We start from the raw sequence: 20,874 nt of genomic DNA on the forward strand, positions 1-20,874 counted from the left end.
TGACCCCCCCGTTTGCAGGTGGAGCGTCACATGTGCGACGGGGACATCGTGATCTTCAACCGGCAGCCCACGCTGCACAAGATGTCCATGATGGGCCACCGCGTGCGCATCCTGCCCTGGTCCACCTTCCGCCTCAACCTCAGGTACCCGCCCCATAGCTGCGCCCCATAGCTGTGCCCCATAGCTGCGACCCACATCCTGCACCCCCAAACTGAGCCCCACAGCCTGCACCCCCAAACTGAGCCCTCAAACTGAGCCCCGCATCCTACCCTGGTCCACCTTCCGCCTCAACCTCAGCTACCCCAGAGCTGCGCCCCATAGCTGCGACCCACATCCTGCACCCCCAAACTGAGCCCTGCATCTTGCACCCCATAACCTGCCCTATAGCGTGACCAGCCCATACAGCATCCCCTAACCTGCTCCCCAACCTGCCCCATAGCATGACCACGCCATACGTAACCTGTCCCCCAACCCGCCCCACAGCGTGACCACCCCATACAGCACCCCCTAACCTGCCCCCAACCCGCCCCATAGCGTGACCACCCCATACATACCCTGCCCCCTAACGTGCCCCCAACGCGCCCCATAGCGTGACCACCCCATACATACCCTGCCCCCTAACGTGCCCCCAATGCGCCCCATAGCGTGACCACCCCATACAACACCCCATACGTAACCTGCCCCCAACCCGCCCCCCAGTGTGACCACCCCATACAACACCCCATACCTAACCCGCCCCATAGCGTGACCGCCCCATAGCTAACGTGCCCCCAACGCCCCCCAGCGTGACCACGCCGTACAACACCCCATACCTAACCCGCCCCATAGCATGACCACCCCATAGCTAACCTGCCCCCGACCCGCCCCATAGCGTGACCACCCCATACAACACCCCATACCTAATCCGCCCCATAGCGTGACCGCCCCGTAGCTAACGTGCCCCCAACGCCCCCCAGCGTGACCACCCCATACAACACCCCATACCTAACGTGCCCCATAGTGTGAGCACCCCATACAACACCCCATACCTAACGTGCCCCATAGTGTGAGCACCCCATACAACACCCCATAGCTAACGTGCCCCCAACGCCCCCCAGCGTGACCACGCCGTACAACGCGGACTTTGACGGGGACGAGATGAACCTGCACCTGCCGCAGTCGCTGGAGACGCGCGCGGAGATCCAGGAGCTGGCCATGGTGCCGCGCATGATCGTCACCCCCCAGGCCAACCGGCCCGTCATGGGCATCGTGCAGGACACGCTCACCGCCGTGCGCAAGTTCACCAAGAGGGACGTCTTCCTGCAGCGCGTCAGTGCCGCCGCCGCCACGGGGGGGGGCAAAGGGGGTTTAAATGGGGCTTGGGGGGTTTGAATGGGGTTTGGGGGGGTGTAAATGGGGTTTGGGGGGGTTAAAATGGGGCTTGGGGGGGTTTAAATGGGGTTTGGGGGGTTTAAATGGGGTTTGGGGGGGTTAAAATGGGGCTTGGGGGGGTTTAAATGGGGTTTGGGGGGGTGTAAATGGGGTTTGGGGGGGTTAAAATGGGGCTTGGGGGGCTTTAAATGGGGCTTGGGGGGGTTCGAATGGGGGCTGGGGGAGGTTTGGGGGCTTTAAATGGGGCTTTGGGGGGTTTAAATGGGGCTTGGGGGCTTCAAAGGGGGGTTTAAATGGCATCTGGGGGGGTTTAATGGGGTCTGGAGGAGTTTAAATGGGGTTTAGGGGAGTTTAAATGGGGGCTTGGGGGCTTTAAATGGGGTTTGGGGGCTTTAAATGGGGGCTTGGGGGGGTTTAAATGGGGTTGGGGGGGTTTAAATGGGGTTGGGGGGGTTTAAATGGGGTTTGGGGGCTTTAAATGGGGGTTTGGGGGGTTTAAATGGGGGTTTGGGGGCTTCAAATTGGGGTTTGGGGGCTTCAGATGGGGGTTTGGGGGATTCAAATGGGGTTTGGGGGGCTTTGGGGGAGCTTTGGGGACTTCAAATGGGGGTTTGGGGCTTTAAATGGGGGCTTGGGGGCTTTAAATAGGATTTGGGGGCTTTAAATGGGGATTTGGGGGGTTTGGAGGCTTTAAATGGGGGTTTGGGGGGGTTTGGGGGCTTCAAAAGGGAGTTTGGAGGCTTCAGATGGGGTTTGAGAACTTCAAAAGGGGGGTTGGAGGCTTCAAGAGGCGTTTTGGGGGCATCAGATGGAGTTTGAAGGCATCAGATGGGGGTTTCGGGGGGTTTGAAGGCATCAGATGGGGGTTTCGGGGGGTTTGAAGGCATCAGATGGGGGTTTCGGGGGGTTTGAAGGCATCAGATGGGAGTTTCAGGGGGTTTGAAGGCATCAGATGGGGGTTTCAGAGGGGTTGAAGGCATCAGATGGGGGTTTCAGAGGGGTTGAAGGCATCAGATGGGGGTTTCAGAGGGGTTGAAGGCATCAGATGGGGGTTTCAGAGGGGTTGAAGGCATCAGATGGGGGTTTCAGGTGCTTTGAAGGCATCAGATGGAGGTTTCAGGTGCTTTGAGGGCATCAGGTGGGGCTTTGAGGGCTTCAGGAGGGGCTTTCGGGTCTCCGCAGGGGTCTGGTGTCTCGGGGGGCAGCTCGGGACACGGGTGGGAGGTTTCGGGGTGCCCGCTGGGTGGCGCTGGGTGCTGAGGCGCTGCTGTGGCCGCGCAGGGCGAGGTGATGAACCTGCTCATGTTCCTGTCCACGTGGGACGGGAAGGTCCCTCAACCCGCCATCCTGAAGCCGCGGCCGCTCTGGACCGGGAAGCAGATCTTCTCCCTCATCATCCCCGGCCACATCAACTGCATCCGCACCCACAGCACCCACCCCGACGACGAGGACAGCGGGCCCTACAAGCACATCTCGCCCGGGGACACCAAGGTGGCACCTACAGGGGGTTTGGGGGCACCTACAGGGGGCTTGGGGGCACCTAAAGGGGGTTTGATGGCACCTAAGGGTGACTTGATGGGACTTAAAGGTGGTTTGATGGCACCTAAAGGGGGTTTGATGGCACCTAAAGGGGGTTTGGTGGCACCTAAAGGGGGTTTGAGAGTGGTCAAGGGGGTTTGATGGCACTTAAGGGTGACTTGATGGCACCTAAAGGGGGTTTGATGGCACCTGAAAGTGGTTTAATGGGACCTAAAGGGGGTTTGATGCCACCTAAAGGGGGTTTGAGGGTGCTCAAGAGGGTTTGGTGGCACTTAAAGGGGGTTTGATAGGACCTAAAGTGCTTTGGGGTGTCCGAGGGGCTTTGGTAGGACCTAAAGGTGGTATGATGGGACCTAAAGGTGGTTTGGTGGCACCTAAAGGTGGTTTGATGGGACCTAAAGCTGATTTCAGGGTGCTAAAGGTGGTTTGATGGCACCTAAGGGTGGTTTGATAGGACCTAAGGGTGGTTTGAGGTGTTCTGGGTGTGTTTGATGGCACCTCAGGGTGGTTCGAAGCGTTCTGGGTGTGTTTGGTGGCACCTCAGGGTGGTTTGAGGAGTTCTGGGTGTGTTTGGTAGCACCTAAAGGTGGTTTGATGGGACCTAAGGGTGGTTTGAGGTGTTCTGGGTGTGTTTGATGGCACCTAAGGGTGGTTCGATAGGACCTAAGGGTGGTTTGAGGTGTTCTGGGTGTGTTTGGTGGCACCTCAGGGTGGTCGGAGGGGGTTTGGTGCCGGCCGCGGGTGCTCTGGTGGCAGCCCTGGGTGCTCCTGGCCCTGCAGGTGATCGTGGAGAACGGGGAGCTCATCATGGGCATCCTGTGCAAGAAGTCCCTGGGCACGTCGGCCGGGTCCCTGGTGCACATCTCCTACCTGGAGATGGGCCACGACACCACGCGCCTCTTCTACAGCAACATCCAGACCGTCATCAACAACTGGCTGCTCATCGAGGGTCAGCGCGCGCGGGGGGACAGCGGGGGCATGGGGGGCTTCAGAGCGGGGCTTGGACCCAGTTTAGGTGGAGAACATGGACCTGGAGGGCTTTAGAGAGGGTCTTGGACCCCATTTTAGGTGGAGAACATGGAGCTGAGGGTCTTGGACCTTGTTTTAGGTGGATAACATTGACTTGGGATCTTCAGAGGGGTTCTTGGACCCATTTTAGGTGGAGAACATGGACCTGGGGGGCTTCAGAGGGGGTCTTGGACCCCATTTTAGGTGGACAGCATGGACCTGGAGGGCTTTAGAGGGGGTCTTGGGCCCATTTTAGGTGGAGAACATGGACCTGACGGTCTTGGGCCACATTTTGGGTGGACAATGTGGACTTGGGGGTCTTTAGAGAGGTTCTTGGACCCATTTTAGGTGGAGAACATGGACCTGGAGGGCTTTAGGGGGGTTCTTGGACCCCACTTTAGGTGGACAACTTGGACCTGAGGGTCTTGGACCTCATTTTAGGTGGACAACATGTACTTGGGGGTCTTTAGAAGGGTTCTTGGACCCATTTTAGGTGGACAACACGGACCTGGGTGTCTTTGGGGTCCCCTTGGTCCCCACTTTTCGCTCCACAGCCCCGATATCTCCCTTGGCTTGAGCACAAGAAGGACCGGGGTTGGTTTCGGGGTCCCCCAGAGGTGGGGAGCACCCATTGGCACCCATTGCCGTCCCCTCTCCAGGTCACACCATCGGCATCGGGGACTCCATCGCCGACGCCAAGACCTACCAGGACATCCAGAACACCATCAAGAAGGCCAAGCAGGACGTCATCGAGGTGGGGCCAGGCCTTCCGGGGTGCTCCTGCTCCCTTTGGGGCACCCATAGCGCTGCCAGGAAGGGTTTGGGGTGCTCCTGGTCCCTTTGGGGCACCCATAGCGCTACCAGGAAGGGTTTGGGGTGCTCCTGGTCCCTTTGGGGCACCCATAGCGCTACCAGGAAGGGTTTGGGGTGCTCCTGGTCCCTTTGGGGCACCCATAGCGCTGCCAGGAAGGGTTTGGGGTGCTCCTGGTCCCTTTGGGGCACCCATAGCGCTACCAAGAAGGGTTTGGGGTGTCATTTTGGGTGCTCCTGGGTCACTTTGGGCCCCTCTATGGGTGCTTTTCCCCCCCTTCTTCACCCTATGGGTGCCCCCATTGGGTTTTGGGGTGCCCTGCTCCCATCATTGGGTGCCCCATGGGTCCATTTGAGTGCTCCTGAGTCACTTTGGGGCACCCATAGCGATACCAAGAGGGTTTTGGGGTGCTCCTGGGTCACTTTGGGCCCCTCTATGGGTGCTTTTCCCCCCTTTCTTCAGCCTATGGGTGCCCCCATTGGGTTTTGGGCACCCCATTGACCACCATGGGGTGTCCCATGAGTCACTTTGGGTGCTCCTGAGTCCCTCTATGGGTGGTTTTCCCCACTTTCTTCACCCTATGGGTGCACCCATTGGGTTTTGGGCACCCCCATTGGGTTTCGGGCTCCCCCATTGGGTTTTGGGCACCCCCATTGGGTTTCGGGCTCCCCCATTGGGTTTTGGGTGCCCCCATTGAGTTTCGGGCACCCCATTGAGTTTCAATCACCCCATTGAGTTTCGGGCGCCCTCATTGAGTTTCGGGCACCCCTTTGAGTTCTGGGCACCCCATTGAGTTCTGGGCGCCCCATTGAGTTTCGGGCACCCCCATTGAGTTTCGGGCACCCCATTGAGTTTTGGGCACCCCATTGAGTTTCGGTCGCCCCATTGAGTTTCGGGCACCCCATTGAGTTCCGGGCGCCCCATTGAGTTTCGGGCGCCCCATTGAGTTCTGGGCACCCCATTGAGTTCTGGGCGCCCCATTGAGTTTCGGGCACCCCATTGAGTTCTGGGTGCCCCATTGAGTTTCGATCACCCCATTGAGTTTCAGGCACCCCATTTTGTTTCGATCACCCCATTGAGTTCTGGGTGCCCCATTGAGTTTCGGGCACCCCGTTGGGTGCTGGGCGCCCCAATTGAGTTTCGATCACCCCATTGAGTTCTGGGCACCCCCATTGAGTTCTGGGCACCCCCATTGAGTTCTGGGCGCCCCATTGAGTTTCGATCACCCCATTGAGTTTGGGGCGCCCTATTGAGTTCTGGGCACCCCATTGAGTTTCGATCACCCCATTGAGTTTGGGGCGCCCTATTGAGTTCTGGGCACCCCATTGGGTGCTGGGCGCCCCATTCACGGCCGGGGGGTGTCCCGGGGTGCAGGTGATCGAGAAGGCCCACAACAACGAGCTGGAGCCCACGCCGGGGAACACCCTGCGCCAGACCTTCGAGAACCAGGTGAACCGCATCCTGAACGACGCGCGCGACAAGACGGGCTCCTCGGCGCAGAAGTCCCTCTCCGAGTACAACAACTTCAAGTCCATGGTGGTGTCCGGGGCCAAGGGCTCCAAGATCAACATCTCCCAGGTCTGGGGGCGCTCCATGGGGGGCTTAGGGGGGGTTTGGGGGGTCTTTATGGGGTCTTTGGGGGTTCTTACGGGGTTTGGAGGGTCCTTGTGGGGTCTTTGGAGGGTTCTTAGGGGGTTTGGGGGGGCTTTGGAGGGTTCTTAGGGGGTTTGGGGGGTCCTTGTGGGGTCTTTGGGGGGTTCTTATGGGGTTTGGAGGGTCTTTGGAGGGTTCTTATGGGGTCTTTGGAGGGTTCTTATGGGGCTTGGGGGGGCTCCATGGGGTTCTTATGGGGTTTGGGGGGTTCTTATGGGGTTTGGGGGGTTCTTATGGGGTTTGGGGGGTGCCAGCAGGATCTCAATGGGGTTTGAGGAGGTCGCAGTGGGGTTTAGTGGAGCTCCTTGGGCGCCAAGAGCTCCAAGGTCAACATCTCCCACGTCTTTGGTGTCTCCATGGGGTCCTTGGCTTCTCCATGGGGTCTTTGGCTTCTCCATGGGGTCCTTGGGTTCTCCATGGAGATCTTTGTGGTCTCCATGAGGTCTTCGGGTTCTCCATGGAGGTCTTTGGAGAGCTCTATGTGGTTTTGGGGGGCCCTATGTGGTTTCGGGGGGCCCTATGGGGATTTTGGAGGGCCCTATGGGGTGCTTAGGGGCCCCTCTGCACCCTGCTGGGTACCAGCCGCATCTCAATGGGCTTTTGAGGGCCACTTCGGCACTTGGAAGGACCAAACCTGCTCCACGCCGCAGGGGGGCCCATGGGGGTGCTGAGGGGCCCATGTGGGTGCTGAGACACCCATGGGGGTGCCGGGGCGCCCATGGCGGGGTGCTGGAGGAGATGCCGGTGTCGCGGCAGGTCATCGCCGTGGTGGGGCAGCAGAACGTGGAGGGCAAGAGGATCCCGTTCGGCTTCAAGCACCGCACCCTGCCCCACTTCATCAAGGACGACTACGGGCCCGAGAGCCGCGGCTTCGTGGAGAACTCCTACCTGGCCGGCCTCACCCCCACCGAGTTCTTCTTCCACGCCATGGGCGGGCGCGAGGGCCTCATCGACACCGCCGTCAAGACGGCGGAGACCGGTCAGCACCCGCCCCGTGGGGACACCGGGCCTGGGGGGCGACCAAACCCGCCCCAGATGCCTCCTGGGGGCGTGCAATGCTCTTCATGTCCCACCAAACCCACCCCAGATGCCTCCTGGGGGCGTGCGATGGGGTTTGGGGGTGACCAAACCTGGCCCAGATGCTTCCTGGGGGCCTTCAATGGGGTTTGGGGGCAACCAAACCCTCCTTAGATGCCTCCTGAGGGCCTTTAATGGGGTTTGGGGGCAACCAAACCCGCCCCAGATGGTTCCTGAGGGCTTGTGATGGGGTTTGGGGGCAACCAAACTCTCCTTAGATGCCTCCTGAGGGCCTTTAATGGGGTTTGGGGGCAACCAAACCTGGCCCAGATGCCTCCTGGAGCCTTTCAGTGCTCTTCATGTCCCACCAAACCCGCCCCAGATGCCTTCTTGGGGATTGCAATGAGGTTTGGGGGCAACCAAACCCTCTTTAGATGCCTCCTGGTTACATTCAATGGGTTCCAGGACACTCAAACCCTCCTTAGATGCCTCCTGGTGCCCTTCAATGGGCTTTGGGACCAACCAAACCCTCTTTAGATGCCTCCTGGTTATCTTCAATGGGTTCCAGGACACTCAAACCCTCCTTAGATGCCTCCTGGTGCCCTTCAATGGGCTTTGGGCCCAACCAAACCTGCCCCAGATACCTCCTGGTATCCTCCAAGACCCCCAAACCCCTCCCCAGATGCCTCCTGGTGCCCTTCAATGGGCTTTGGGACCAACCAAACCCTCCTTAGATGCCTCCTGGTGCCCTTCACTGAGCTTTGGGACCATCCAACCCCTCCCCAGCTGCCTCCTGGTGCCCCTCGATGCTGTTCAGGCCCCCCCAGCGGTGCCCATGGGGTGCGTGTCCCCCCGCAGGGTACATCCAGCGCCGGCTCATCAAGTCCATGGAGTCGGTGATGGTGAAGTACGACGCGACGGTGCGCAACTCCATCAACCAGGTGGTGCAGCTGCGCTACGGCGAGGACGGGCTGGCCGGGGAGAGCGTCGAGTTCCAGAACCTCGCCACGCTCAAGCCCTCCAACAAGGCCTTCGAGAAGAAGTAAGGGGGCTCCCCCCAGTGCTGCTGCCCGCCTTGGGGTCCCCGACCTCCTCCTGCCCGCCTTGGGGTCCCCGACCTCCTCCTGCCCGCCTTGGGGTCCCCGACCTCCTCCTGCCCAGCTTGGGGTCCCCGACCTCCTCCTGCCCGCCTTGGGGTCCCCAGCCTCCTCCTGCCCGCCTTGGGGTCCCCGACCTCCTCCTGCCCGCCTTGGGGTCCCCGACCTCCTCCTGCCCGCCTTGGGGTCCCCGACCTCCTCCTGCCCAGCTTGGGGTCCCCGACCTCCTCCTGCCCGCCTTGGGGTCCCCGACCTCCTCCTGCCCAGCTTGGGGTCCCCGACCTCCTCCTGCCCAGCTTGGGGTCCCCGACCTCCTCCTGCCCGCCTTGGGGTCCCCGACCTCCTCCTGCCCGCCTTGGGGTCCCCAACCTCCTCCTGCCCGCCTTGGGGTCCCCGACCTCCTCCTGACCAGCTTGGGGTCCCCAGCCTCCTCCTGCCCAGCTTGGGGTCCCCAGCCTCCTCCTGACCAGCTTGGGGTCCCCAACCTCCTCCTGCCCAGCTTGGGGTCCCCAGCCTCCTCCTGACCGGCTTGGAGCCCATCTTGGGGTCCCCGACCTCCTCCTGACCAGCTTGGGGCCCCCAACCTCCTCCTGACCACCTTGGAGCCCGTCTTGGGGTCCCCAAGGTGCTCCTGTCCATGTTGGACCCCGTCTTGGTGCCCTCAACCTCCTCCTGCCCAACTTGGGACCCACAGTGATGTCCCCAACCTCCTCCTGCCCATGGTGGAGCCCATTTTGGTGTCCTCAAGCTGCTCCTCCCCAACTTTGACCCCATCTTGGTGCCCCCCGGCCCCACACTGATGCCCCCAGCCCCACACCGGTGCCCCCAGACCCCCCATTGATGCCCCCAGCCCCCCACCGGTGCCCCCCCGTGTCCCCAGGTTCAAGTTTGACTACACGAACGAGCGGGCGCTGCGGCGGACGCTGCAGGAGGAGCTGGTCAAGGAGATCCTGTCCAACGCGCACATCCAGAACGAGCTCGAGAGGGAGTTCGAGAAGATGCGGGAGGACAGGGAGGTCCTCAGGGTCATCTTCCCCACCGGCGACAGCAAGGTCAGCCCCGGCGCCCCACGGAGCGGGGTCCGGAGCACCCAAAGCCCGTGGGGGGCTCCGTGGAGGGGACACCACCTCCTATGGGGGGTTCAGGAGCACCCCAAGAGCACCCAAACCCCATGGAGGGGGCACCACCTCCTTTTGGGGGTTCAGGAGCACCCAAGCCCCATGGGGAGCTCCGTGGAGGGGACACCACCTCCTGTTTGGGGGTTCAGGAGCACCCCGAGAGCACCCAAAGCCCATGGGGAGCTCCATGGAGGGAACATCACCTTGGTTTGAGGGCTTCAGGAGCACCCCAAGAGCACCCAAACCCCGTGGGGAGCTCCATGGAGGGGACACGACCTCCTTTTGGGGGTTCAGAGCACCCAAAGCCCATGGGGAGCTCCATGGAGGGGACACCACCTTGGTTTGAGGGGTTCAGGAGCACCCCAAGAGCACCCAAAGCCCATGGGGAGCTCCATGGAGGGGACATCACCTTGGTTTGAGGGCTTCAGGAGCACCCCAAGAGCACCCAAACCCCGTGGGGAGCTCCGTGGAGGGGACACCACCTCCTGTTTGGGGGTTCAGAGCACCCAAACCCCGTGGGGGGCTCCATGGAGGGGACACCACCTCCTTTTGGGGGGTTCAGGAGCACCCCAAGAGCACCCAAACCCCATTTCGGAGGGGTTGCCCCCCATTTTGGAGCTCCTAAACCCCATTTGGGAGCTCCCAAACCCCATAGTTATGGGCTCACCACCCATTTTGGGGGGCCTGACCCCCTTTTTTGGGTTCCTCACCCCATTTTGGACCTCCTAACCCCCTTTTTTGACCTCCAGAACCCCATTTTTAGGTCCTGAACCTCATTTTGAGGTGCTCACCACCCGTTTTTGGGTTTCTCACCCTATTTTTGACCTCCTGACCCCCTTTTTTGGGGTCCCACCTCCCACTTTTGGCTCCGGAACCCCATTTTTGACCTTCTAAACCCCATTTTTGGCTCCTACGCCCTGTTTTTGACTTTCTCTACCCTATTTTAATGGCATCACCACCCATTTTTGGGTTCCTCACCCCATTTTTGACCTTCTAAACCCCATTTTTTGGGTCCTACTCCCCATTTTGGGGGTCCAGCACCCCGTTTTTGAGGTCCTGACCCCCCGTTTCGGGTTCCTGTCCCCAGGTGGTGCTCCCCTGCAACCTGCTCCGCATGATCTGGAACGCGCAGAAGATCTTCCACATCAACTCGCGGCTGCCCTCGGACCTTCACCCCATCAAGGTGGTGGAGGGTGAGTTGGGGGCCTTGGGAAGGTCTGGGGGGACTTTGGGGGGCGCCCGTGCTCACCAGGATGGTGCTGGGGGCACTTGGGGGGACCCCCCGAGGGAGGTCCAAGAGGCCTTGGGGACCCCCAGGAAGGTGTTGGGGGGGATTGAGGAACCTCCAGGAGGTTCCAATGGAGCTTGAGGACTATAGTGACCCCATAGTGACCCCATAGTAGCCCTATAGTAACTCTGTAGTAACCCTATTGTGACCTGTAGGTGTGCGGGAGCTGAGCTGGTAGCACAGCACCACGCTGCTCCTCAATGTGCGCCATTGTAACTCTATTGTAACCCCATTATAACCCCATAGTAACCACATAGTAACTCTATTGTAACCTGTAAGCAGGGGGGGAGCTGAGCCAGCAGCACAACGTGATGCTGCTCTCCAGTATGCACCACTGTAACCCCATAGTAAGCCCATAGTAACCCCATAGTAACTCTATTGTAATGTGTAAGCGGGGGGGGAGCTGAGCCAGCAGCACAACGTGATGCTGCTCTCTAGTATGCACTACTCTAACCCCATACTAAGCCTATAGTAACCTCATAGTAACCCCATAGTAGCTCTGTTGTAACCCGTAAGCATGTGGGAGCTGAGCCAGCAGCCCAACACGATGCTCCGCTCCAGTATGCACCATTCTAACCCCATAGTAAGCCTATAGTAACCTCATAGTAACCCCATAGTAACTCTGTTGTAACCCGTAAGCATGTGGGAGCTGAGCCAGCAGCCCAGCACGATGCTCTGCTCCAGTATGCACCATTCTAACCCCATAGTAAGCCTATAGTAACCTCATAGTAACCCCATAGTAACTCTGTTGTAACCCATAAGCATGTGGGAGCCGAGCTGGGGCAGCCCAACACGATGCTGCTCTCCAGTGGGCACCACTGTAACCCCGTAGTAACCCCGTAGTAAGCCCGTAGTAAGCCCGTCGTGCCGGCGTTTGGGCGCGCAGGGGTGCGGGAGCTGAGCCGGCGGCTGGTGATCGTGAACGGGGAGGACCCGCTGAGCAGGCAGGCGCAGCACAACGCCACGCTGCTCTTCAACATCCACCTGCGCTCCACGCTCTGCGCCCGCCGCATGGCCGACGAGTTCCGCCTCAGCGGAGAGGCCTTCGACTGGCTCCTGGGCGAGATCGAGTCCAAGTTCAACCAGGCCATCGTGAGTGCGCCGGGGGGGCACAGCCGCGGGCCTGAGGGCGAGATACAGCGGGCTAGAGGGGAGGTACGGGGGTCTGAGGGGTAGGTATGGGGGTCTAGAGGTGAGATCTGGGGTCTAAGGTGTAGTTATGGGGGTGTAGAGGTGAGATCTGGGGGTCTGAGGGGTAGTTATGGGGGTGTAGAGGTGAGATCTGGGGGTCTGAGGTGAGATCTGGGGTCTAACGTGTAGTTATGGGGGTGTAGAGGTGAGATGGGGTATAAAGGTGAGATCTGGGGGTCTGAGGGATAGATCCGGGGGTCTAGAGGTGAGATCTGGGGTCTAAGGTGTAGTTATGGGGGTGTAGAGGTGAGATATGGGGGTCTAAAGGTGAGATCTGTGGGTCTAAGGTGTAGTTATGGGGGTCTAGAGGTGAGATCTGGGGGTCTAAGGGATAGATCCGGGGGTCTAGAGGTGAGATCTGGGGTCTAAGGTGTAGTTTTGGGGGTGTAGAGGTGAGATATGGGGTCTAAAGGTGAGATCTGGGGGTCTGAGGTGTAGTTATGGGGGTGTAGAGATGAGATCTGGAGATCTAAAGCGTAGATGTGGGGGTCTAGGGGTGAGATATGGGGTTAAAGGTGTAGTTATGGGGGTCTAGAGGTGAGATCTGGGGGTCTAAAGGTGAGATCTGGGGTCCAAGGTGTAGTTATGGGGGTGTAGAGGTGAGATCTGGGGGTCTGAGGGGTAGATCTGGGGGTCTAGGGGTGAGATGTGGGGGTCTAAGGAGTAGATCTGGGGGTGTAGAGGTGAGATCTGGGGGTCTGAGGGGTAGATCTGGGGGTCTAGAGGTGGATCTGGGGGTTACAGGCCTCCAGGAGGTGGATTTGGGGGTCTGGAGGTGGGTTTGGGGTCAGATCTTGGGCTTTGGAGGTGACATGTGGGGGGTTAGGGGGCAGAAATGGGGCTTTGGGGGGTCCAGGAGGTAGATCTGGGTGCTCCCCTGTGCCCATGGGCACCCATTGACCCCACTGTGTGTGTGTGCCCCCCCCAGGCGCACCCTGGGGAGATGGTGGGTGCTCCCCTGTGCCCATGGGCACCCATTGACCCCACTGTGTGTGTGTGCCCCCCCCCAGGCGCACCCCGGGGAGATGGTGGGTGCTCTGGCCGCGCAGTCGCTGGGGGAACCGGCCACCCAGATGACCCTGAACACGTTCCACTACGCCGGGGTCTCGGCCAAGAACGTGACCCTGGGGGTGCCGCGCCTCAAGGAGCTCATCAACATCTCCAAGAAGCCCAAGACCCCGTCGCTCACCGTGTTCCTGCTGGGCCAGAGCGCCCGCGACGCCGAGCGCGCCAAGGTGGGCACCGGGGGCACCGGGGACACCGTGGGATGGGGACACCATGGGAGACACCAGGGACACCATGGGGACACCATGGGATGGGGACACTATGGGAGACACCATGGGATGGGGATACCATGCCCTCCATCCCCACATCCCCATGTCCTCCATCCCCATACCCCCATGTCCTCCATCCCCATGCCCTCCATCCCCATACCCTCATGTCCTCCATCCCCATACCCCCATGTCCTCCATCCCCACACCCCCATGCCCTCCATCCCCATACCCCTATGCCCTCCATGCTCATGTCCCCATGTTCTCCATCTCCATGTTCTCCATCCCCATACCCCCATGTCCTCCATCCCCATGTCCCCATGTCCTCCATCCCCACATCCCCATGCCCTCCATCCCCATGTCCTCCATCCCCACATCCCCATGTCCTCCATCCCCATGTCCCCATGCCCTCCATCCTCATACCCCCATGCCCTCCATCCCCACATCCCCATGTCCTCCATCCCCACATCCCCATGTCCTCCATCCCCATGTCCCCATGCCCTCCATCCTCATACCCCCATGCCCTCCATCCCCACATCCCCATGTCCTCCATCCCCATGTCCCCATGTCCTCCATCCCCATGTCCTCCATCCCCACACCCCATGCCCTCCATCCCCATGTCCCCATGTCCTCCATCCCCCCGTCCCCATGTTCTCCATTTCCATGCCCTCCATCCCCATACCCCCATATCCCCATGCCCTCCATCCCCATGTCCCCATGTTCTCCATCTCCATGTCCTCCATCCCCATACCCCCATGTGCTCCATCCCGATGTCCCCATGTCCTCCATCCCCATATCCTCCATACCCATACCCCCATGTCCTCCATCCCCACACCCCCATGTCCTCCATCCCCATGCCCTCCATCTCCATGCCCTCCATCCCCATGTCCCCATGTCTTCCATCCCCACACCCCCATGTCCTCCATCCCCATGCCCTCCATCCCCATGTCCCCATGCCCTCCATCCCCATGTCCCCATGTCTTCCATCCCCATGTCTCCATGTCCCCATGTCCTCCATCCCCATGTCCTCCATCCCCATGTCCTCCATCCCCATGTCCTCCATCCCCATGTCCCCATGTCCTCCATCCCCATGTCCTCCATCCCCATGTCCTCCATCCCCATGTCCCCATGTCCTCCATCCCCATGTCCTCCGTCCCCATGTCCTCCATCCCCATGTCCTCCATCCCCATGCCCTCCACCCCTGACGCCAGCCCCCCGTGTCCCGCAGGACATCCTGTGCCGCCTGGAGCACACCACCCTGCGCAAGGTGACGGCCAACACCGCCATCTACTACGACCCCAACCCTCAGAGCACGGTGGTGGCCGAGGACCAGGAGTGGGTCAACGTCTACTACGAGATGCCCGACTTCGACGTGAGCCGCATCTCGCCCTGGCTGCTGCGCGTCGAGCTCGACCGCAAGCACATGACGGACAGGAAGCTCACCATGGAGCAGATCGCCGAGAAGATCAACGCTGGTGGGTCGTGGGGGGGGTGAGGGCATCTGGGGGGGGTCTGGGGACATCTGAGGGGGGTTTGGTGAGGTTTTGGGGGCATCTAAGGGGGGTTTGGAGGCATCTAAGAGGGGTTTGGAGGCATCTAAGAGGGGTTTAGAGGCATCTAAGGGGGGTTTAGAGGCATCTAAGAGGGGTTTGGGGGCATCTAAGGGGGGTTTGGGGGCATCTAAGGGGGGTTTGGGGGCATCTAAGGGGGGTTTGAGGGCATCTAAGGGGGTTTGAGGGCATCTAAGAGGGGTTGAGGGCATCTAAGGGGGGTTTGGAGGCATCTAAGAGGGGTTTGGGGGTATGTAAGGGGGGTTTGGGAGCATCTAAGGGGGGTTTGAAGGCATCTGAGGGAGAGTTGAGGGCATCTAAGGGGGGTTTGAGGGCATCTAAGGGGGTTTGAGGGCATCTAAGAGGGGTTGAGGGCATGTAAGGGGGGTTTGGGGGCATCTAAGGGGGGTTGAGGGCATGTAAGGGGAGTTTGGGGGCATCTAAGGGGGGTTTGGGGGCATCTAAGGGGAGTTTGGGGGCATCTAAGGGGGGTTTGGGGGCATCTAAGAGGGGTTTGAGGGCATCTGAGGGGGGTTTGGGGGCATCTAAGGGGGGTTTGGGGGCATCTAAGGGGGGTTTGGGGGCATCTGAGAGGGGTTTGAGGGCATCTGAGGGGGGTTTGGGGGCATCTAAGGGGAGTTTGGAGGCATCTAAGAGGGGTTTGAGGGCATCTAAGGGGGGTTTAGAGGCATCTAAGAGGGGTTTGGGGGCATGTAAGGGGGGTTTGGGAGCATCTAAGGGGGGTTTGAAGGCATCTGAGGGAGAGTTGAGGGCATCTAAGGGGGGTTTGGGAGCATCTAAGGGGGGTTTGAAGGCATCTGAGGGAGAGTTGAGGGCATCTAAGGGGGGTTTGGGGGCATCTAAGGGGGGTTTGGGGGCATCTGAGAGGGGTTTGAGGGCATCTGAGGGGGGTTTGGGGGCATCTAAGGGGGGTTGAGGGCATCTAAGGGGGGTTTGGAGGCATCTAAGAGGGGTTTGCGGGCATCTAAGGGGGGTTTGAGGACATCTAAGGGGGGTTTGAGGAGGTTTTGGGGGCATCTAAGAGGGGTTTGAGGGCATCTAAGGGTGGTTGGGGGCATCTAAGAGGGATTTGAGGGCATGTAAGGGGGGTTGAGGGCATCTAAGGGGGGTTTGAGGAGGTTTTGGGGGCATCTAAGGGGGGCTTGAGGGCATCTGAGGGGGGTTTGGGGGCATCTAAAGAAGGTTTGAGATGGTTTGAGGGTATCTAAGGGGGGTTTGTGGAGCTTTGGATGGTCCTGGTTGAGCCTGGAGGGCGCTGGGTAAGACTTGGAGGTCCTGGATGGACACTGAGGGCATCTGAGGGGGCTTTGAATGGTCCCGGATGGACGCTGAGGGCATCTGAGGGGGCTTTGAATGGTCCTGGATGGACGCTGAGGGCATCCGGGAGGACTTTATGGAGCTTTGGGGGTCCCGGTTGGGCCTCGCTGCCCCCCGAGGCCCCACGTGCCCCCCGGTGTCCCCCGGCCAGGCTTTGGTGACGACCTCAACTGCATCTTCAACGACGACAACGCGGAGAAGCTGGTTCTGCGCATCCGCATCATGAACAGCGACGAGAACAAGATGCAGGAGGTGGGACCCCGGGGCCGGGGAGCGCCCATGGGTGCTGCAGGGACCCTGCCCCGGGGCCCGGTGTCACCTCCAGGTGTCCCCAGGAGGAGGAGGTGGTGGACAAGATGGACGACGACGTCTTCTTGCGCTGCATCGAGTCCAACATGCTGACGGACATGACGCTGCAGGGCATCGAGCAGATCAGCAAGGTGGGCGCCAGCAGCACCCATGGGTGCTCTATGGGTGCCAGTGCTCTTGGTGGGCCTTGAGGAGCACTTGGAGGTTCTCCATGGGGACCTTTAGGGTGTCCAAGATGCCCATGGTGGCACTTTTAGATACATTTGGAGGTCCATGGCTGCCTGTAGTGTCCCCAGGTAGCACCCATGGGTGCTCTATGGGTGCTGGTGACCTTGAGGAGCACTTGGAGGTTCTCCATAGTCACCTTTAGCAGCTCCAGGATGCCCGTGGTGTGACTTAGAGATAGATATGGAGGTGTTTTGGTGCCTATAGTGTCCCCAGGTAGCAGCCATGGGTGCTCTATGGGCGCTGGTGGCCCTTGAGGAGCACTTGGAGGTTCTCCATGGTCACCTTTAGGGTGCCTGAGACGCCTGTGGTGGGACTTACAGATACATAAGGAGGTGTTTTGGTCCCTGAGTGTCCCCAGGTAGCACCCATGGGTGCTCTATGGGTGCTGGTGACCTTGAGGAGCACTTGGAGGTTCTCCACAGTCACCTTTAGCAGCTCCAGGATGCCCATGGTGGGACTTATATATAGATAAGGAGGTGTTTTGGTGCCTGTAGTGCCCCCCAACCACCCAAGGAGCACCCATGGGTGCTTATGTGGGTGCTGGTGGCCTTGAGGAGCACTTGGAGGTTCTCCATGGTCACCTTTAGCAGCTCCAAGATGCCCATGATGGGACTTACAGATAGATATGGAGGTCTTTTGGTGCCTATAGTGTCCGCAGGTAGCACCCATGGGTGCTCATATGGGTGCCAATACTCCTGGTGGCCCTTGAGGAGCACTTGGATGTTCTCCATAGTCACCTTCAGGAGCTCCAGGATGCCCATGGTGGGACTTACAGATAGACACGGAGGTGTTTTGGTGCCTGCAGCGTCCCGCAAGCAGCCGAGCAGCACCCATGGGTGCTGACCCCCATCTCCCCATAGGTGTACATGCACCTCCCGCAGACGGACAACAAGAAGAAGATCATCATCACGGAGGACGGGGAGTTCAAGGCGCTGCAGGAGTGGATCCTGGAGACGGACGGCGTGAGCCTCATGCGGGTGCTGAGCGAGAAGGATGTGGACCCCGTGCGCACCACGTCCAACGACATCGTGGAGATCTTCACCGTGAGCGTGGGGCGGGGTGGGGGGGGGGGGCCTGTGGGGCAGGGTGGGGGGGGGGGCGTGGGGCAGGGGGGGTGCAGCAGCAGCGGCGCTGGGTGCTGGGTGCTGGGTGCTGGGTGCTGGGATCCGCGTGTGGGGGCTCCCTGGCTCTGACCCCATGGGCGGGATGAGGTGTCCCCACGGCAGCCGGTGTCCCCCACACCCCACATCCCACACCCCACATCCCATCTCCCATATCCTGTATCCCACACCCCACACCCCATATCCCCATAACCCGTACCCCATCTCCCATATTCCATATCCCACACCTGATACCCCACACCCCACATCCTATACCCCACATCCCACACCCCATATCCCATACCCCATATCCCATACCGCATACCCTATATCCCACACCCCATACCCCATATTCCATACCACATATCCTATTTCCCATACCCCACACCCCATACCCCACACCCCATATCTCATCTCTCATACCCTGTATCCCACATCCCACACCCCATATCCCATCTCCCATACCCTGTATCCCACACCCCATATCTCATCTCCCATACCCTATATCCCACACCCCATATCCCATCTCCCATACTTCATACTCTATATCCCACACCCCATATCCCATCTCCCATACTTCATACCCCATATCCCACACCCCATATCCCATTTCCCACACCCCACATCCCACACCCCATATCCCATGTCCCATACCCTATATCCCACACCCCATATCCCATCTCCCATACTTCATACCCTATATCCCACACCCCATATCCCACACCCCATATCCCATCTCCCACATCCCGCACCACACACCCCATATCCCATAGCTCACATCCCATCTCCCATACTTCATACCCCGTATCCCACACCCCATATCCCATTTCCCACACCCCACATCCCATAGCTCACATCCCATGTCCCATACCCTATATCCCACACCCCATATCCCATCTCCCATACTTCATACCCTATATCCCACACCCCATATCCCACACCCCATATCCCATCTCCCACATCCCGCACCACACACCCCATATCCCATAGCTCACATCCCATCTCCCATACTTCATACCCTGTATCCCACACCCCATATCCCATCTCCCATACTTCATATCCCGTATCCCACACCCCACATCCCACACCCCATATCCCATAGCTCACATCCCATCTCCCATACTTCATACCCTATATCCCACACCCCATATCCCATCTCCCATACCCTGTATCCCACACCCCATATCCCATCTCCCATACTTCATACCCTATATCCCACACCCCATATCCCATCTCCCATACCCTGTATCCCACACCCCATATCCCATCTCCCATACCCTGTATCCCACACCCCATATCCCATCTCCCATACCCTGTATCCCACACCCCATATCCCATCTCCCATACTTCATACCCTATATCCCACACCCCATATCCCATCTCCCATACCCTGTATCCCACACCCCATATCCCATCTCCCATACTTCATACCCCATATCCCACACTCCATATCCCACATCCCACACCCCATATCCCATCTCCCATACTTCATACCCTATATCCCACACCCCCCACCCCGCCCCCCGCCCCCCGCGCTCAGCGCCGCCCGCGGCCGCAGGTGCTGGGCATCGAGGCGGTGCGCAAGGCGCTGGAGCGGGAGCTCTACCACGTCATCTCCTTCGACGGCTCGTACGTGAACTACCGGCACCTGGCGCTGCTCTGCGACACCATGACCTCGCGCGGCCACCTCATGGCCATCACCCGCCACGGCGTCAACCGCCAGGACACCGGGCCCCTCATGAAGTGCTCCTTCGAGGAGACGGTGCGCGCGGGGGGGGGGGCCGGGGCTTCGGGCTCCCCAGGGCGGCTCTTGGGGTGCCCAGGGGGGGTTTTGGGGTCCCCAGCGTGGGTTTTGGGGTCCTCAGAGTGGGTTTTGGGGTCCCCAGCGTGGGTTTTGGGGTCCTCAGAGTGGGTTTTGGGGTCCTCAGGGTGGGTTTTGGGGTCCCCAGGGTGGCTTTTGGGGTCCCCAGGGTGAGTTTTGGGGTCCTCAGAGTGGGTTTTGGGGTCCTCAGAGTGGGTTTTGTGGTCCTCAGGGTGGGTTTTGGGGCCCTCAGAGTGGGTTTTGGGGTCCCCAGGGTGGCTTTTGGGGTCCCCAGGGTGAGTTTTGGGGTCCTCAGAGTGGGTTTTGGGGTGCCCAGGGTGGGTTTTGGGGTCCTCAGGGTGGCTTTTGGGGTGCCCAGGGTGGGTTTTGGGGTCCCCAGCGTGGGTTTTGGGGTCCCCAGGGTGGGTTTTGGGGTCCTCAGAGTGGGTTTTGGGGTCCCCAGGGTGAGTTTTGGGGTCCTCAGAGTGGGTTTTGGGGTGCCCAGCGTGGGTTTTGGGGTCCTCAGAGTGGGTTTTGGGGTCCCCAGGGTGGGTTTTGGGGTCCCATGGGTGGGTTTTGGGGTCCTCAGAGTGGGTTTTGGGGTCCCCAGGGTGGGTTTTGGGGTCCCCAGGGTGAGTTTTGGGGTCCTCAGAGTGGGTTTTGCGGTCCCATGGGGTGATTTTGGGGTGATTCTGGAGTCCTCAGCGTGGTTTTAGAGTGATTTTGTGGTCCTCAGGGTGGTTTTAGAGTGATTTTGGGGTCCCCAGGGGTGATTTTGGGGTCCCCAGGGGTGATTTTGGGGTCCTTAGAGTGGGTTTTGGGGTCCTCAGGGTGGGTTTTGGGGTCCCCAGGGTGAGTTTTGGGGTCCTCAGAGTGGGTTTTGCGGTGCCCAGGGTGGGTTTTGGGGTCCTCAGGGTGGGTTTTGGGGTCCCATGGGTGGGTTTTGGGGTCCTCAGGGTGGTTTTAGAGTGATTTTGAGGTCATCAGAGTGGTTTCAGGGTGATTTTGGGGTCCCCAGGGGTGATTTTGGGGTCCTCAGAGTGGTTTTAGAGTAATTTTGGGGTTCCCAGGGGTGATTTTGGGGTCATCAGGGTGGTTTCAGAGTGATTTTGGGGTCCTCAGGGTGGTTTTAGAGTGATTTTGGGGTCCCCAGGGGTGATTTTGGGGTCCTCAGCGTGGTTTCA

The 20,874-nt window shown here is 59.8% G+C and overlaps 1 protein-coding gene across 2 annotated transcripts in view; it reads left to right on the forward strand.

Annotated features, from left to right (window-relative positions):
- The window catches only part of POLR2A (RNA polymerase II subunit A), a 39,273-nt gene that overhangs the window by 12,829 nt on the left and 5,570 nt on the right, over positions 1 to 20,874 (forward strand). For both annotated transcript variants that reach the window (XM_030474542.1, XM_030474543.1), the window contains 17 exons: positions 19 to 143; positions 1,098 to 1,308; positions 2,653 to 2,862; positions 3,691 to 3,859; positions 4,578 to 4,672; positions 6,104 to 6,307; positions 7,139 to 7,361; positions 8,258 to 8,441; positions 9,377 to 9,548; positions 10,702 to 10,807; positions 11,789 to 11,994; positions 13,104 to 13,328; positions 14,593 to 14,839; positions 16,404 to 16,504; positions 16,588 to 16,692; positions 17,650 to 17,832; positions 19,448 to 19,651. In XM_030474542.1, the coding sequence (XP_030330402.1) occupies positions 19 to 143; positions 1,098 to 1,308; positions 2,653 to 2,862; positions 3,691 to 3,859; positions 4,578 to 4,672; positions 6,104 to 6,307; positions 7,139 to 7,361; positions 8,258 to 8,441; positions 9,377 to 9,548; positions 10,702 to 10,807; positions 11,789 to 11,994; positions 13,104 to 13,328; positions 14,593 to 14,839; positions 16,404 to 16,504; positions 16,588 to 16,692; positions 17,650 to 17,832; positions 19,448 to 19,651 (2,970 nt within the window). The remainder of the gene's footprint in view (positions 1 to 18; positions 144 to 1,097; positions 1,309 to 2,652; positions 2,863 to 3,690; positions 3,860 to 4,577; positions 4,673 to 6,103; positions 6,308 to 7,138; positions 7,362 to 8,257; positions 8,442 to 9,376; positions 9,549 to 10,701; positions 10,808 to 11,788; positions 11,995 to 13,103; positions 13,329 to 14,592; positions 14,840 to 16,403; positions 16,505 to 16,587; positions 16,693 to 17,649; positions 17,833 to 19,447; positions 19,652 to 20,874) is intronic.

This window comes from Strigops habroptila, unplaced genomic scaffold (assembly GCF_004027225.2).
Source record: "Strigops habroptila isolate Jane unplaced genomic scaffold, bStrHab1.2.pri NW_022045602.1_ctg1, whole genome shotgun sequence".
Taxonomy (NCBI): Eukaryota; Metazoa; Chordata; class Aves; order Psittaciformes; family Psittacidae; genus Strigops; species Strigops habroptila.